We start from the raw sequence: 18,197 nt of genomic DNA on the forward strand, positions 1-18,197 counted from the left end.
GAATGTAATTAAATCTTGTCCATTTTTAAAGCCATATCTGATATTCTAATAGCTGACACAGAAGATTCTATACCCATGTCTACAATCATATGTATTTTTTGTTAGCTATCTGCTCCCAGAACTGAACAGACTGCACAGTACATATTTTTAAAATGTTTAGCAAGTAAATACAAGTGAAAGAAATATATTTTAGGTTATGAACCAACAGAATACATTAAAATCAGCTTCAAAGGTGAATTTTTTAAAAGGTGTCTTTTCTACAAAAATCTAACTCATTCCTCTATTAATATCACATTATTATCAACATTAACTTATTTTTTTCCAAGAATCATCAGGTTTTTTATTTAGTTCAGATCTTCTGTTTCATGTATATATGCCAAGTCTAGGTTCACAAAATGCCAAGCATCTGAATTGAGGATAATCGTGCAGTCAGATACTACTATGCAGTGTTCAACCCAAGGGCAGAGATATTCAGCTGTTCACCAAAAATTCATGTTCTCCCTTCCACGGTATAGGGTTATTTCTAGTGGACAGCTGTACAGCCACAGACATTTTCAGAAGACTTTGTATTTAAGTGTGGCCATGTGACTGGTTCTTACCAACGGAATGAGAGTAAAAGTAAAGGTTGTCACTTCCTGTCTGAGGCTTTAAGAAGCAGGATTCTCCACTTTTTCTTCCCTTTTCTATCAGCTATCTGAAAAGAACTTTAAGGCTCAAGATCATGGCAGACCACAGGGTAGAAAGACTCTGTGAATTCCAGGTCATTCAATAGGAAAGCCACCAGCCAATCACCAATATCTACATTGGCTTATTCTGTGTTATGTTACTGAAATATTACTTTATTTGTCTTAAGAGTTTTAGTACAAACCATATCTGAGCATGATATGGACCAAACTTTTAGATCATTAGACTCGTGGTTTACTTTTTTTCAATGTACAGATGTGTTGGCATTACATAAGTGTATGTTATAACACTTATTTGATGTAAATGTGAGATAATGTGGTCCATCTCCCATTCGTTGTTTACTAACTTTACTAATTTAAAGTTTAGTGAGACTGTTCGAATATAACAAATGTTGTTAAGCACCAAATTAACTAAGCAATTAATTGAATTCAGAAAGCAAATTAAGACTGTCTAGTAAATAAAATACAACTCTTGCCCTAGATGATTAAACCTTAAAGACCCACCAATTACTATTTTCCTTGTGGGTTACATTAAGATATCTTAACACTAACTTACTAAAACATATTTTATGATGTTGCTTATAAAACATTTTCTATAAGACTGAAAAAATCATATTAAAGATACATACTGCTTAATTTTCAAAAAAACCAATGAAATATACTTACTCATAACTTAAGGCATTGTGTTTCTCTCACACCTACTCTGTACATTCAGATTTTATACAGGGTATTTTCTGCTATTTAGAATTATTTTTAATTCAATCATTGATCCATTCTCTTTTACTAAATGATACCTAAAACATCCATTCCTGTGCCAAGAAGTATCATCAGTAAAAAAAATCTACAAACATTATCAAATGTCTAAGACAAAATACAGGAACAAAATTACATCAGGCATATTTTAACATTCTAAATGAGTTTTTAAACTTTATAGAAATTATTCATGTCTTTTTCTTCTTTTTTATGAGACAGAGTCTCACTCTGTTGCCCAGGCTGGAGTGCAGTGGTGCAATCATAGCTCACTACAATCACTAACTCCTGGGCTCAAGGGATCCTCCCACCTCAGTCTCCTGAGTAGCTGGGACAACAGGTGCACTACCATGCTAATTTTTTAATTTTATTTTTTGTAGAGACTGGGTCTTGCTATTGCCCAGGCTATTCTCAAGCTCCTGGCCTCAAGTGATCCTCCTGCTGCAGCCTCTCAAAATGTGGTATTACGGGCTTGAGCCACCACACCCAGGCAAATTATTCATTTCTTAATAATGATCGCATACACTATCAGTGAGCTCTTAACACTTGAAAATGAATTCTAGTAAAACGGAATCTTTAAATTCGACAAATCTTCATATTATCAAAAGTTCATATGAATACTTTAAAACTCACAAGACTCATAAAAAGTAATGTCTTTAAATATCAATAAGTCTTATTGATAGTTCTTAATGCAAATCTAACTCAATTCATTTTTATTTGAGGGCAAGGATAAATTTATTGCAAATGCCTCTATCTAGCAAGAAAATTTAATAACACCCCAAAAGTATACATATCTTACAACATAGTAGGGATGTTTTTCAGACGTTGGGGGGGGAAAAGGTAGTTTGAAAACAGGAATAGAAAAAGCATATCACTATACCTCATCTTTTTCCTAAGTGGTTAAAGAACTATTCGACAACTCCAAAATCCTTTTTATATGCACACCTGGGAAGAATGCCGAATCTGTAACTTTGTTCAGGGTTACACTGATGTGGTTTTAGACCAGATGTTTAAATGTTATAGTATGTACATTTTCTTCCCCTCTTCTAAGTCAAAAGTAAAGTAAAAGGAATATTTGACTTCACTCCACAAGAGACCTATTTAATAGTTTGGCGGTTATGTAAGTAAAGGTAGCTTGGCTAAGTCAATGTTGACGACATACAGAACGACATGATCCTAATGAGTTGGAAAATATTGGCTCTCATGAGAATAGACCAGATGCTACTGACCTGAGAAAGCTACTGTATTATTGAATTTCATTTTTATGAGGTAAAATTTATTATTCAACCATTAAGGTATCCCACATGAAATCTTGCATAAAATACTTTAACAGTTACTTTCTGGGAAGTAGATTTTTATGTTAACATTAAGACATCACTTAAATGAAGGATTCAAATGTCCATTTGATCACATTTAGCACAGATTTTAAAGTCTGTAAGTTATTTCCCTGAAAATACTGGATTAATTGAATTAGACTGTCAACAAAATAATGAACTCTTAAATAAGGAAAAAGTGTAGCAAGTTCTTGTTTTCCAGAGCAAACCAAAGCCATGTGTGACTTTGTATTTTATCTTCAGGCAAAATGACAGGGTTATATTTTCTATGATTTGAGTACCACCAGAAACATGAACAAAATTATAATAATACAATAATCCCAATTAATAATACATATTTAGTACAAACTTTAATATCTCTGCTTTATCCTTTATAATTATTTTGATTAGATTTCTAATGTTTGCTATACTTTCATTAATATTTTCTAATGGAGTAAAAAACTTTAATTATCTACTCTATTCCTGATCTTATTTACCAGAAGTTAGTTTAGTATAGCAGAAATAATAGTAACAGAAAGGTCCAAAGGCCTGGCTTCAAAAATTGACTCAGTCAGTGAATAACTATGAGACGATATTTAAGAAAAACACTAAATTATTCTAAGCATAAATTTTCCTATCTGTAAAAAAGGATATATGACACGCCAACAACATTACTGGTAAGAAGCCAAAGAAATTAGTACATGAGAAATATCAACCTAAAATCGGTGAGCCAACTCAGACTATTCAAGTAAGTTTTATGGTACCCAGTTCTTACATTATGCAGCTCACTAGAAGAAAAATGCTTAGCAGACAGCTGTAAAGTACGTGAAAAGTAGATGAAAGGATAAGGTTTCATATTTCTATTATCCCACTGCATTGTCACATCCATTTATAGGTCTACTGACACACACTCCCTTTGGGAATCCCTAGGAGAAGTGAGGTTCATCACAGGTTTCTGTGAGCATGGTGTGACCTCTTATAATCAAGTCATATTAAAGAGGCACCAATGTATGCATTCTTCACTAAATTCAAATAACCAGACCTAAACTATGTCTTGAATTTTATTCTTCTCTCATCAACATCACTATTCATTGTCCTATTTGCTTTCTTGGCTTACTCTTTGAATTTACCTTTGCCTTATCATGCTCACAACTTAACACCGGATCACCTAGACTCCAATTCTGACTGGGGTTATCTCAGTATCCAGGAACTTTCTACCTTAGAACCACTTTCATAAGTAATATCCTCATATGGATGAATGCAACAAGATCTATCCAGGACAAGAAAAACAGATCAACTCCACAAACAATACTATGCTTGGCATTCACAAGAAAACTCTATGAGCAGCTATAAAGATATTATCACCATTTTACAAATGAGAAAATTAACTGAAACTCAATGAAAAAAAAAAACCAATCTTCATTTAGTCATATAGAGAAAATCTTCACAGCCCAATTTCCCATGTATCAATAGTTGAAAAGTGAAAATATTCTTATTACTTGAGAGAGCTAGTAAAACTTTGACTAAACAAGTATTTTTATGTAATATACAGATTAATAAAAATATACATCTAACAAGCATTAGTATAGAATTTTTTAAATTTTTATATACTTTTATTTTGATTTTTGTAAGAGCTAAGGAAGAAGGATTCATTGTAGATTTATAAAACATTATCATTCAACAGTCACTCTTTTTTTTTTTTTTTTTTGAGCTCTGTCACGCTGGCTAGAGGGCAAGGGGCATTAATGTAGCTTACTGCAACGCAAACTTCAAGTATTCTTTTAAAGCCTCTTAGATAAACTCATTCACAAAAAATAAACTGATTAAGTCAATAAACAAAAATTATCACATTTTTGTGACATATTATATTAATAATTTATGAGAAAAAAAAAAACAAACTTTTCTTCCTGAAGGCATTTCATACTTTTGATGCTTGAGATTAAATTTGGTATGGCATTTCTGTAGCAAATTAGTCCAACATTTAAAATGAGAAGACTAAATCAGAAAGTAGTTGTATATTCTATAGTAAGACCCAATGAAATCCAACAATCTAATATTACTTTGTTGTATATGTATACAGCTGTTTAATAGCTTCAGTTATTAATAGGAAAAAACAAGTTGAATATTTTAAAAACTAGACACTAATCCCATTAATAAAATAGTTAAATAATTTTATACCTGTAAAATCAAGAATGAAAGATTATCTTTCTTTGCTTAATTTTCTATATATAAAAAGCATAAATAGGACACATATAAAACTTAACTCTCAAACTGATTTATTTCCTTTGAGTGACTGATAAAATGATTTATATTATTTCACAACTTAATACGGGTCACTCTTCAAGTATCCTGCATTTTAATAATCAGGGAATCAATAACTATGTTTTCTTGAACACCAAGAATTGATGGTGGACATTTTTCACATTTAAAATTTTTAAGTATAGGAGTGTCTTACACTGTTCGTGCACATGTATTTTAGCAATGACCCCGTGTCTTCCCCCTGCCACATCTTCTAAAAGGACATAAAAATCAATCTGCATCTTTTAGTTGAAGAATTTTAGAATTTGAAAAGCACGTCACTATTTATTAACAAATTCTATCAGTTCTCTTTCCTTTAAATACTACATTTTAACCTTTTTGTTATTCAGACAATTTTCATATCTCCTCAGTTTACAAAACTCAAATATTTAAGAAACAATTGTATAGGATTTTATCCCTATTCTTACCAAAAAAAATGAGCAATAATTGTATTAACAATGTACACCTTTTACATTTGTAAACATAATATAATACCATCCCTTACTATGTTATGTGAGTTCTATTTAATTCAATTCTATTCTTTTCAAACTTTTAGTAGCAACTAATGAAGTTGATTTCAAAACCCATTAATAAGTCACAACTTACGATTAATGAAATGGTAAAATAGGAACTCAATTGTAAATGAATTTTTGTAAAAAATTCAAAAATCAATAACAGTTTAGCTTGGGTAACATAGTGTTATTTTTGGTGGTTGTAAAGGTAACACATACACACCAGTAGGAAAACGTCCCTGTTTGATTACAGCAGGTTCTACAGCAAAGAGCCCACACCCGTGAGCCACAGCAACCATGCGGGTCTCATTCAGATGCTTCACCTGAACAGGAGCAGCGGCCCTTCCCCCACACATAACTGGAAGAGCAGTTTGCGGTTAGAATTTGGCAAGCAGCTCCCTCTCTCCAGAAGGTGCATACTCCATGCTGAGGTATCCACAGAGAGTGGGGCCCACACGTCTTCTACTGAGGACCTGTAGTGGCCCAGGTTACCAAATTTGGGAGTTCCCTGCCCACCGAGGCTTCAGAGACACATGCTAGCAGCGCAGACCCACAGGCCAAGTGGAAACGAGAGAGCTAGACAGTCAGATTGTTGATCTCAGATGGTCCATCTCCACAGACTTTCTACCTGGGTGGGGCTGCATCAGCCCCTCCCTCATAGCTTTCCCCAAAAGCTGGGAGCAGACCATTGAACCCTGTCAAAAGAGATACCTTACCAGTGTTGTGGGGCCTGAGGGAAAACCCACCCGACCCAGCCCTACTCAGCCTCACTCCCCCACTTGCCTCCATTGTGGCAGAGAATAAGGACTAACCTGGAAGTTTCAGGGCCCCACTCACAACATGGGGCATTCAAGTATTCCTCCTGAGGGACTAGAGCCGGTCACAAAAACAATACTGCAGCAATCTTCACAGCCCTTTACAGCATTTACTGACTAAATCATACAGTGTCAGGTTGTTTCTCATGCACAAGCACCACCCTAGTGTCTCAGTGATTAAACTGGGCATGACATTACAATTCACACTACTAAGAGGACCACAGGGCTGGGTCTTCTTAGCAGTGTGAATAGCATCCTTCCTAGAGAAAATATTTCAAAGGCCACCAACCTCTCCCATGAAAGAGAGACAGGGAATCTGCCAACACACATACCTCACCATTGCTAGAGCATACAAACAACTACCAACTAAGAAAACCATCATACTAAGGATATCCTTAACCGAGGCATCTATCCAGAACCCAGATTGCCATCAAAGCACCCATAAACCAAGCCAAAAGTTCATACCAAACATATGCTACAAAAAGCCCAGTCGAAACCAAAAAAAAGAGAGAACTACTAAACAATGAGGCAAGAAATGGCAGATGATACACACAAGAAGAAAAAGATATTATGCTCGTGGATTGGTAGAATCAACATTGTTAAAATGTCCATAATACCCAAAGCGATTTACAGATTCAGTGCAATCCTCATCAAAATACCAATGGCATATTTCACAGATCCAGAAAAACTAATTCTATGCTTCATGTGGAATCAGAAAAGAGCCCAAATAGCCAAAGCAATCTTAAGCAAAAGAAACAAATTGGGAGGTATCACATGACCAGACTTCAAACTACAAGGGTATAGTAACTAAAACAGTATGGTATTGGCACAAAAATGGAGTCATACACCAATGGACCAGAACAGAAAACCCAGATATAAAACCATCCACATATGCCAAACTCACTTTTGACAAAGCAGACAACAGCATACACTGGAGAAAGGAATCCCTATTCAATAAATGGTGCTGGGAAAACTGTATAGCCACATGCAGAAGAATGAAACAAAATCCATATCTCTCCCCACTTACAAAAATTAATTCACAGGGGATAACAGACTTAAACATAAGGCATGAAAGCATAACAATTCTAGAAGAAAATGTCAGAAAAACTCTTCTGGATATTGGTCTAGGCATAGAATTTATAAAGAAGACCCTAATGCAATAACAGCAACAACAAAAATAAATACATGAGATTAGATTAAATTAAAAAGCTTCTGCACAGCCAAGGAAATAATTAACAGAGCAAACAGACAAACCTACAGAATGGGAGAAAAGGTCACAAGCTATATATCAAATAAAGGACTAATAACCAGAATCTACAAAGAACTGAAACAAATGAGCAAGAAAAAAATCAAACAACCCCATTAAAAACTGGGCAAAGGACATTAATGGAAGTTTTTCAAAAGAAAATACACAAATAGCCAATAAACATTATGGAAAAAAAGCTCAACGTCACTAATCATCAGGGAAATGCAAATTAAAAGCACAATAAGGTATCATTTTATCCCAGTCAGAATGGCCTTTATTAAAAAGTCCAAAAACAATAGATGCTGGCATGGATGCAAAGAGAAAAGAATGCTTACACACTGTTGGTGGGACTGCAAATTAGTACAGCCTCTATGGAAAACAGTACGGAGATTCCTCAAAGAACTATAAATAGACCTACCATTTGATCCAGCAATGCCACTACTGGGTATTTACCCCAAGTAAAAAAAGTCATTTTATCAAAAAGACAACTGCACTCGAATGTTTATTACAGCACAATTTACAGTAGCAAAGATGTAGAATCAACCCAAATGCCCATCAGTTTATGAGGAGATTAACAAAATGTATATGTACACCATGGAATACTACTCAGCCATAAAGAAGGACGACTTAATGTCTTTTGGAACAATTTGGATGGAAGTAGAAACCATTATCCTAAGTGAAGTGTCTAAAGAATGAAACAACAAATACCACATGTACTCACAATTAAATTATAACTAACCGATGAGCACACATGAGCATAGAGGGAAGTAAAACTCAATGGAAATCAACAGGGGGAGGGGAAAAGAGGGTACAGGCGAAAACATACCTAACAGATACAATGAACAATATCTGGGGGACAGGCATTCTTATAACTGTGACTCAAGCATTACAGAAGTGATCCATGTAACCAAAAATATTTGTACCCCATAATGTATCGAAATAAAAAATAAAATAAAATAAAAAACATAAAACAACCAACACCCAACTATATGCTGCCTATAAGAGATTCACTATAGTAGTGAGCATGCACACAGACTAAAAGTAAACAAATTGAAAAAGACAGTCCATATAAACCAAAAAAGAGCAGGGGTCATGATACTTGTATCAGAAAAATAGACTTTGAGAGAAAAACTATAAAAAGAAACAGAAAATGTCATTATATTATAATATTAAGGTCAATTCATCAAGACAAAAAAATTAGAATTATATGCTCCCAGCATTAGAGCACCTAAATATATAAAGCAAATATTAAATAATCTGAAGGAGGAGATAGAATGCAATACAATAATAATAAGCAACTTCAAAACCCAACTTTCAACAATCGATCATCTCATCTAGACAAAAAAATCAATAAGGAAACATTGGACATAAATTATGCTTTAGACCAAATGTACCTAACAGACATATAAATAACATTTCATCCAACACTGACAGAATATACTTTCTTTTCAAGTGCACACAGAGCATTCTACAGGATAGATCTTAAGTTAGGCCACAAAACAAGTCTTAACAAATATAGGAAATTGAAATCACATCAAATATCTTAACCAAACACAAGGAAATCAGAAATATGTAACAGGGAAAATACTACAAAATTCACAAATATGTGAAAATTAAACATGTTCCTGAACAACCAATGGGTAAAAGAAGAAATCAAAAGGGAAATGTAAAAAATCTTGAGATAAATGAAAATGGAAAGACAACATGCCAAAACCTATGAAATGCAACAAAAGCAGTTCTAAGAGGGAATAGCAATAAACACCCACATCAAAAATGAAGAAAGATCTCAAATAAACAACCTAACATTATACCTCAAGGAAGTAGAAAAGGAAGAACAAACTAAACCCAGAGTAAGAAGGAGGAATGAAATAACAAAGACCAGAGTTGAAATAAATAAAATAGAGACTAGGAAAACAGTTTTTTAAATAAATGAAACTCCCAGGCATGGTGGCTCGTGCTTGTAATCCCATCATTATAAAATGATGAAATTAACTGAAGAAAACACAAATAAATGGCAAGATATTCTGTGATAATAGACTAGAAGTATTAATGTTGTTAAAAATGTCCACACTATCCAAAGTAATCTACAGATTCCATGGAATCCCTATCAAAATTTCGATGTCACTTTCACAGAAACAGCAAAAAAAATCCTTAAAATCATATGGAACTACGAAAGACCTCAAAGAGCAAAAGCAATCTTTAGCAAAAAGAACAAAACTGGAGGCATCACACTACCTGATTTTAAAATATACTACAAGCTGTTTTCCAAGACAGCATCGGTTTTGTTTGGAGTGTTTGTTTCTTTGTTTGTTTGAGACAAGGTCTCTCTCTGTAGCCCGGGCTAGGGTGCAATGGTGTCATTACAGCTCACTGCAACCTCAAACTCCTGGGCTCAAGTGATTCTCCTGCCTCGGCCTCCCAAGTGGCTGGGACTATAGTCACGCAGTACCACGTCTGCCTAACTTTTCTATTTTTTATAGCGTCGAGGTCTCACCCTTGCTCGGGCTGGTCTTGAACTTGTGGCCTCAAGCAATCCTCTTGCCTCAGACTCCCAAAGTGCTAGGATTACAGGTGTAAGCCACCACACCCACCCCAGCATCAGTTATTTTTGATGTTAATAATTCCATAGGAATATATAAATTCAAAACAAGTAGGAGGAGATAATGGAGTAAGAAATAACAGCAATTTTTTTAAAAAAGTAGCACAGCAAAAACAGTACAAAAGGAAACAAAACAGTAAGATGAAGAAACAAGGTCAAAAAACAACAATCACACTAACATGGTAGTCCCTCCATATATGCGGAGGAAGTGGTTCCAGGACCCTGGCTATACCCAAATCCATGCATACTCAAGTCCCACAGTAAGCCCTGTGAACCCACATATATGAAAAGCCAGCCCTCAGTATACACAGGTCTTGTATCCCATGAATACTGAATTTTTGAGTAGTGTTTGGTTGAAAAAGATCCACATATAAGTAGACTCATACAGTTCAAACTGTTGTTCAAACGTCAACCGTATAAATAGATTAAATTTACAAGGTATAGGGCACATTATCAAACTCAATTTAAAATATCCAGTTATATGCTATTGTTAAGACATATAACTAAAGCACAAAGACAGATAGGATATAAATAAAAGAACAGAAGAGAAAGTGTGGGCAAATGCCAACCAAAAGAAAGCTAATCATAACTATGTTAACATAAAAAAAAGATAAGTGTCAAAAGACTGTCTGAGGGACTCACTACATTTAATAAAAGAATCAATTCAAAAAGAGAATGTAAATATGTATACTGTATATTGGCATGTGTATGCTTATACGCACTAAAATTTGCATACTACAAGGGATTCAGAGAATTCAAAGCCCTTTCAAAAGCCCCAAGTGAGGAACATCTAACCTAATGTAATATTTGTCTTGTCATTTTTTATATTAATATAATCCTAAAACCTGGCAGTAAAACAACCTCCAATTGAGCATCCCTAATCTGAAAACTCAAAATCTGAAATGCTCCAAAATTTGAAACTTTTTGAGCGTTGAAATAATGCCACAAGTAGAATATTCCACACCTGACCTTATATGACGAATCATAATAAATTATTAACAATATTGTATAAAATTACCTTCAGGCTATGTTTACAGGGTGTATATGTTTAGCCTTGAGTCCCATTCCCAAGATATCTCATCATTATGTGAACATATTCCAAAATCTGAAAAAATCTGAAATCTGAAAACATTTCTGGTATAAAGCAAGCATTTCAGATAAGGGATACTGTACCTGTATAACATTTTGTGTTAGTCACTGGCTAGACCACATAAGAAAATTTGAATTATAAAGTAAGGTCTGAAATTAAAACCTTCAAAAGCATCCTAAGAGACTATTAAATGTTTTATTTAAAATATTTTAACAGATAAATAAAAGATAAAAAATGTTATTAAGTGTAATTACACTTGATAAAATATTCTTCCTTAAAAACTACTTTTGCGTACTGACAAATACAACATTATCATTTTGAACTGAAACAAATTAAAAAAAAAAAGCAAGTCTTCTATAAGTTGTTTGTTTGCATGCAAACTGAGCGACAAGATGAAGACAATATCTCTTATGGCATCAAAGCAGAAATTTTTATTTTTAGTAGTTAATTAACTGATTCAGAGCGTAAGATTGATGTTTTTCACACAAAAAGGAAAATCTGCTTACCAACTCCTACCAAGTATGATGAGCAAGAATTTTATTTTACTTTATCAGCATAATCAAATGTATTTATATTTGATTTGGTTATCATTCCAAACACATACATTGATCCCCTCAAAAGTTACACATATAAGGCCAAGGGTAAATTATACAAGGAGCTGGTAAAAAATAATTTCTTGCAACTATGAAACATATACAAACATTGGTACCAGGGAACAAAACTAGATGTTTTAACTAACAACCTAGATTTTAAATATAAGCTATAAATATCCAGTGTCACAGACATATATTTTAAGTTGAACATGCTAGACAGATGGATTTGCATCATAAAATATTAGCCACCTCCAGTACAAATCTTCCATATTCTTGTCAAGAATTGTGCTCTTACCTGTAGTATGGAAGACTTCATTCATCAAAGCTTCATTCAATGCTGAAGTGTTGACATTTCCAATATGACACCAACTCTGATATATTGCTTGCAACAGAAGTGTCTGTGCTCTTGTAGCTTGAATTGTGAGATTCGGAAGTTCAAATATACCTTCACTTATAGCAATCTGAGATCTTTTGGTCCTGCATAAGAAAATAGAAAGAATAACAATACAGCAAATAGCATTCACAAACAACACACTAAGTGGACTAGGTTGCAAGGGAAGAAAGGGTATAAATTCAAAATATTTTAAAACTCAATTAAATAATGTATGTAAAAAATTCTGCTAACTTTGCATCTATTTCAGAAACTCACAATAATAATGAAATATAAAAATAAAAACTAGGATAATGTTCATATATACATATGTACACACATATATTCTGCTCAAGCAATTATAATTTTTCCATCAAGTCAATCATCAAAAATAACAATCAAAATAATACCAGTTAACACTTACAGAGGTTTTACTAGCAGATCTGCATTGTTGTAAATGTCTTATATCTATTAACTCATTTAATTCTATCATGATCGACATAAGGGAGGTACTATCTTTACACTCATTTTGTACATGGGAAAACTAAGACACAGATAAATTATGGTATCAATGTCATACTACTAATATGTAAAAAAATAAAATGGAATTTAAATCCAGTTGATCTGATTCAGAGCCCTCTATCCTATACTTTTTCTCACAAGTATTTATAAAGTATTTATGTTATACCCAGGTCTCTACTTGACAGTAACATGGAAAATTATTTTCAAAATTCCTGCCCTGGAATATCTAATTCATTCATGCCTTATTCATCTGGTTTTGCCTATAAATAAAGCGTTTCACATATTTAAATTTTCCAAATAACAAAGCCTCAAAGTAAGGAAATATTTAAATATGTCTGTGAGCAACAAGTTGATATTGAAGGTTAATAAACATAGGAGATAAAATAAAAGAACAAAAAACCAAAAGATATGAAAACACATATTTGGATGTTACTACAGTAGACTCAATCACCCTGCTCTTTCCTAAACCCGAGAAACCTCCACTATTTATCATTTTCCCAATCATAACCATACATGAAAAGTATTGCACATCTCTTGTATGTCACCTCAAAAGCTTCTCAATCCACCTCTTATTCTAGCCACTGCTATGGAGACCAATTTGATGCAGGCTTTCACTGGCATTGCCTAGGGCTACCCTGCAGTGTGAGACACCAGTGGAAACTACTTTGCAATCACGTATGCAGAAGATGGAAATGTAGGGATAAATGCTTCCCTTGGCTGACAATTCTGAGATGCATTTTTTAAGTCTCTTAGGAGGTCCCCGGAAATCAAGGACCAGGAAGGAAAATATAGAAATAATTGAACAAACCTCAATGAACTGTGGAACAGTATCAAGCAATTTCAAATAGGTGTACTTGGAGTCCCAGAAGAGAAAAGAGAAGTGGAAGAAAGGGACAAAAAAAAAAATTAAGCAAATTGTTATAAATTTGAAGGAAACTATAAATCCAAAGATCTAAGAAGTTCAACCATCCCCAAGTAGAATAGATTTAAAAACATACCAAAGCATATTACAAACAAATTTCTGAAAACTAGTGTTAAAAAGAAAAATCTTAAAAGCAGGCAGAGGGTAGAAAAATACTTCACATATAAAGAAACAAAGATGGAAATGAAAGGAGACTTCCCATCAGAAACAATGCATAACAGAAGACAACAGAATAACACTATAGAAATGCTGAAAGAAAAAAGAAAAACTGTCAACCTAGAATTCAAAATTCATAGGAAATGTTTTTCAAAAATGGAGGCAACAGAGCCTTTTTATGAATAAAAGCTGGGAAGAATTCCTCATCAGCATACCTGCACTGCAAAAAATGTTAAAGAAAAAATTTCAGGCTAAATGAACATGATATCAGATGGAAATCTTTGTGGCTCTATAAAAAGAAGTCTAAAGAGTACTAGGAATGGTAAATATATGGCTGAATTATTTTTAAAAGGAAGAAAAAAGAAATATTATTTCTCATTATCTTCTAAAGAGATTAAAGGATTAACTGTTTAAAGCAAAAATCGTAACAGCACATTTCAGCGTTTATAACATATGTAAAAATACAATGTATAACATCAATAGACCAAAGAACAGGAGAAGAGAAATTGAAGTATAGTTCAATGAGGTTTTTATGCAATGCGTGACACAATAAAATATTATCTGAAGGTAGCTGTGATAAGGAAAACACACAAACTCTAAACTTTATAACAACTAAAGCCACAAAACTAAAAGATAGAGCTAATAAAGGCAATAGTGGAGATGGAACAGAATAATAATGGAATAGTGGAGATGAAATAGAATCAATCCAAATGAAGTTAGAGGGGGAAAAAAAGGAAGAAACAAACAGATGGAACAATTAGAAAAGAAATAGGAAGATGACAGACTTAAACCAAAAATATAAATAATATTGTTAAATGTGAAAGATCTAAGCATACCAACTAAAGGCAGAGAGGTGGTCAGATTGCATTTAAAAAACCAAGACTAAACTATATCCCATCAATAACAAATCCACTTTAAGTAAAAGAAGATAGGTTAGAAGAGGATAGGAGTGGGAGTGAGTAAAGGGATGGGGTAAAAAAAACACCATGTACATCTAATCAAAAGAAAATTATATATTAATATCAGACAATGCAGACTTTGGAACAAAATATTATTAGAGATATAGAGGGACTTTTTGTAATGATAAAAGAGCTACTTAGGTTTGTATGCACCACAGACCTTCAAAGTATATAAATTTTTAAAAAGACAATTGAAAAGAGAAATAGACAAATCCAAAAACTGGACATTTCAACTGTCCTCTCTCAGTAATTGATACAACAAATAGAAAATCAGTAAAGATTAAAAAAAGAAGAAGAACACCATCAATCAACTTGGCCTAAGTGATATCAGTAGAACACCCCTCCCAATATAGCAAAATACATATCCATCAAGGCACATTATATTCTGGGCCACAAAAACAAGTCAATAAAATTAAAAGGACTGAAATCACATAAAGTATACATGCTGACCACACAAAAGATTTAAACTAATAACATAAAAGAATCTATAAAGTCCCCAAATATTTGGAAATTACATAAAAAACATAACTCAAAATAGTCATTAAAACAGTAAATTCAGAAATTCACACAAAATGAAATTTTTGAAAAATTATAAAATGATTTTAGAAAAAGATATTGATATAGATGACAAAAAGGGCAGTCTAAAATATACATAATTAGTGTAACTAAAGACAAGAAGAAAACGAATAGTATACAGAAATGTCTAAAAAAAAAATCTTGCCTAAAAGTCCTAACTACAAAGTGCACAGTATGCCATAGAAAATATTGATTCAGAATGATCATTATCTTCATAAAGTTACTGAACTTCAAGAAAGATGAAAAAATTCTATGGACATTCAAGTAAAGCAATGTGAAGATACAAGGACTTTTGAAGAATTTCCCCAACCTTCCCTAATCTGTCCACTACAGTCTAGTATACATAGTCAATTTATGTGCACAACTCACCTTTAAAATAATGTAAGGGGATTTCAAACTACAGCCCAATATAGTTGATATGCTAATACAGTGTCAGGTTAATGGGTTACCTTTGCAACATTAAGATATGCTTTAATTTCAGTCATCTTACAAGTCAATGGCCTCCTGATCTCGCCACTGCTCTGACAGCAAAGGTCCACATTGTTAACAAACCTAATATCCTTCAAAGACAAGACTGGGTTTTTACTTTGCAGTTACTAGGTCCATAAAGAAATGAGTTATAATGTCCTTGCTGCTATTTTAACTATTTAGATCTCAGATTAAGCTTAGTTGTCTTCAAACTTCATGTTGAAGCTGTTCTCTAAAACACCTATAAATTCAGTAAATATTTATTAATAGCCCCCCCGTAGGAGTCATATTCTAGCTATTTAGAAAATATCTCAGCCATTTTAAGATCTTAACAAAACAAAACATTAAAATCCCTGCCCTCAAGGAGTTTACCTTGTAGTGGGGAGGGGAAGAAGATAAAAATCAATAAACATAATAATAAGTTATACGACAAACAGAAAAAATAGATCATAAGTGGAATGACACTGCTACACAGTAAGCAATTTCATATATAGTAGGTAGACTTTTTTATAACGGTATATCTTATTAAATTGAAACTTGAACAGTCTTGAAGAAGGTAGGAGACAGCTATGTGGGTATCTCTGTAAAGTGTTTCAGAGAGATGGAATAGTTTGTTAAATGGCCCTAAGGCAGAACTCTCAGCAAGTCCAAGCAATGACCGCGAGGCTAGTGTGTCTGCAGCAGTTTGATAATAACCTAATTCAGAGATTCAGTTGGTTTTCTATGGCTCATATCCATAAGAAATATTTAAATAGCCTTTACACAGCCATTCAATTCAGATTCCACATAAGTCTGATTCCACAAGGTATGATTTCCCAGATTTATTTGTATTTTTAAATTTCTTATCTCTAACCCTACTTTCAAAGTTTTTCATTTAAAGTACTAGATGCAGGATACAAAATTTTAAAAATCTAAGTTTTAATTCTGGCTTAATCATCTGTTTTACGATTTTAAGGAAAAAATTAACTAACTTTTCTAAGCTTCACTTTCCTATCTAAAACGTAGATGGCTAACAAACCTATGAAAAAATGCTCAACGTCTCTAATCATCAGGGAAACGCAAATCAAAACCACAATGAGATATCACTTAACTCCAGTGAGAATGGCCTTTATCAAAAAGTCCCAAAACAACACATGTTGGCATGCATGCGGAGACACAGGAACACTCATACACTGCTAGTGGGACTGCAAACTAGTGCAACCCCTGTGGAAAGCATTATGGAGATACCTTAAACAGATTCAAGTAGACCTACCATTCGATCCAGCAATCCCATTATTGGGCATCTACCCAAAAGAACAAAAGTCATTCTATAAAAAAGACACCTGCACCCGAATGTTTATAGCAGGACAATTCACAATTGCAAAGATGTGGAAACAACCCAAATGCCCATCAATTCATGAATGGATTAGTAAAATATGGTATATGTATACCATGGAGTATTACTCAGCTATAAGAAATAACGGTGATACAGAATCTCTTTTGTTCTCCTGGATAGAGTTGGAACCCATTCTATTAAGTGAAGTATCCCAAGAATGGAAAAATAAGCACCACAAGTAGTCACCAGCAAATTGGTTTCCCTGATCATCACCTAAGTGCACATTTGGGAATAACACCAATTGGGTATCGGACAGAGATGGGGGGTGGGGGGAGGGGATGGGTGTATACCTACATGATGAGTGTGATGCGCACTGTCTGGGTAATGGACACACTTGAAGCTCAGACTCGGGGGGGATGGGGGGAGCATGGGCAATATATATAACCTGAACTTTTGTACCCCCATAATAAGCTGAAATTAAAAAAATTAAAATTAAAATTAAAGGTAGATATATGGACTCCAGGCCTCACAAGGGGGCCCGGACAGGGCTTGTTTAGAAAGCCTGTCACCAGAGCTTCTCTGGGCTGAATGGATGTCAGTGCTATAAATGCCAGAGCCAACCTGGACTTCCTGTCATTTTCACAATCTTGGAGCTGATGAAGAAGGGGGTTTTGTTGTTATTGCTGCTGTTTGGGTCGTTAGTCTGTGTAACATCCAAGTCAGCATTTTAAAAGCCTTCTGGATCTATGGGGAGAAAAGTGATATGGTGAAGGAAAGTGGGGGGTATTTGAACACTGTTGAATTTTTTCTAAAAAGAAAAAAGATAAATGAGCATTCTGGAAAAAAAAAAAGTAGATATAATAATTCCTGCCCAATCTCCCACAGCAGACTTTAATGAAAAATCAATTGTAGTTAATACTTAAAGCTTAAAAGACACAACATCCTTTCTTGCACCTGAGGATACAGGAAACATCTTTACAGTCAAAGAATTCAGAGTCTAGTAGTGAGAA

The 18,197-nt window shown here is 33.9% G+C and overlaps 1 protein-coding gene across 1 annotated transcript in view; it reads right to left on the reverse strand.

Annotated features, from left to right (window-relative positions):
* The window catches only part of VPS13B (vacuolar protein sorting 13 homolog B), a 752,846-nt gene that overhangs the window by 597,686 nt on the left and 136,963 nt on the right, over positions 1 to 18,197 (reverse strand). The window contains exon 17 of the mRNA XM_045560402.1: positions 12,195 to 12,376. Within this exon, the coding sequence (XP_045416358.1) occupies positions 12,195 to 12,376 (182 nt within the window). The remainder of the gene's footprint in view (positions 1 to 12,194; positions 12,377 to 18,197) is intronic.

Source organism: Lemur catta, chromosome 9, assembly GCF_020740605.2.
Source record: "Lemur catta isolate mLemCat1 chromosome 9, mLemCat1.pri, whole genome shotgun sequence".
In the NCBI taxonomy this organism is placed as follows: domain Eukaryota; kingdom Metazoa; phylum Chordata; class Mammalia; order Primates; family Lemuridae; genus Lemur; species Lemur catta.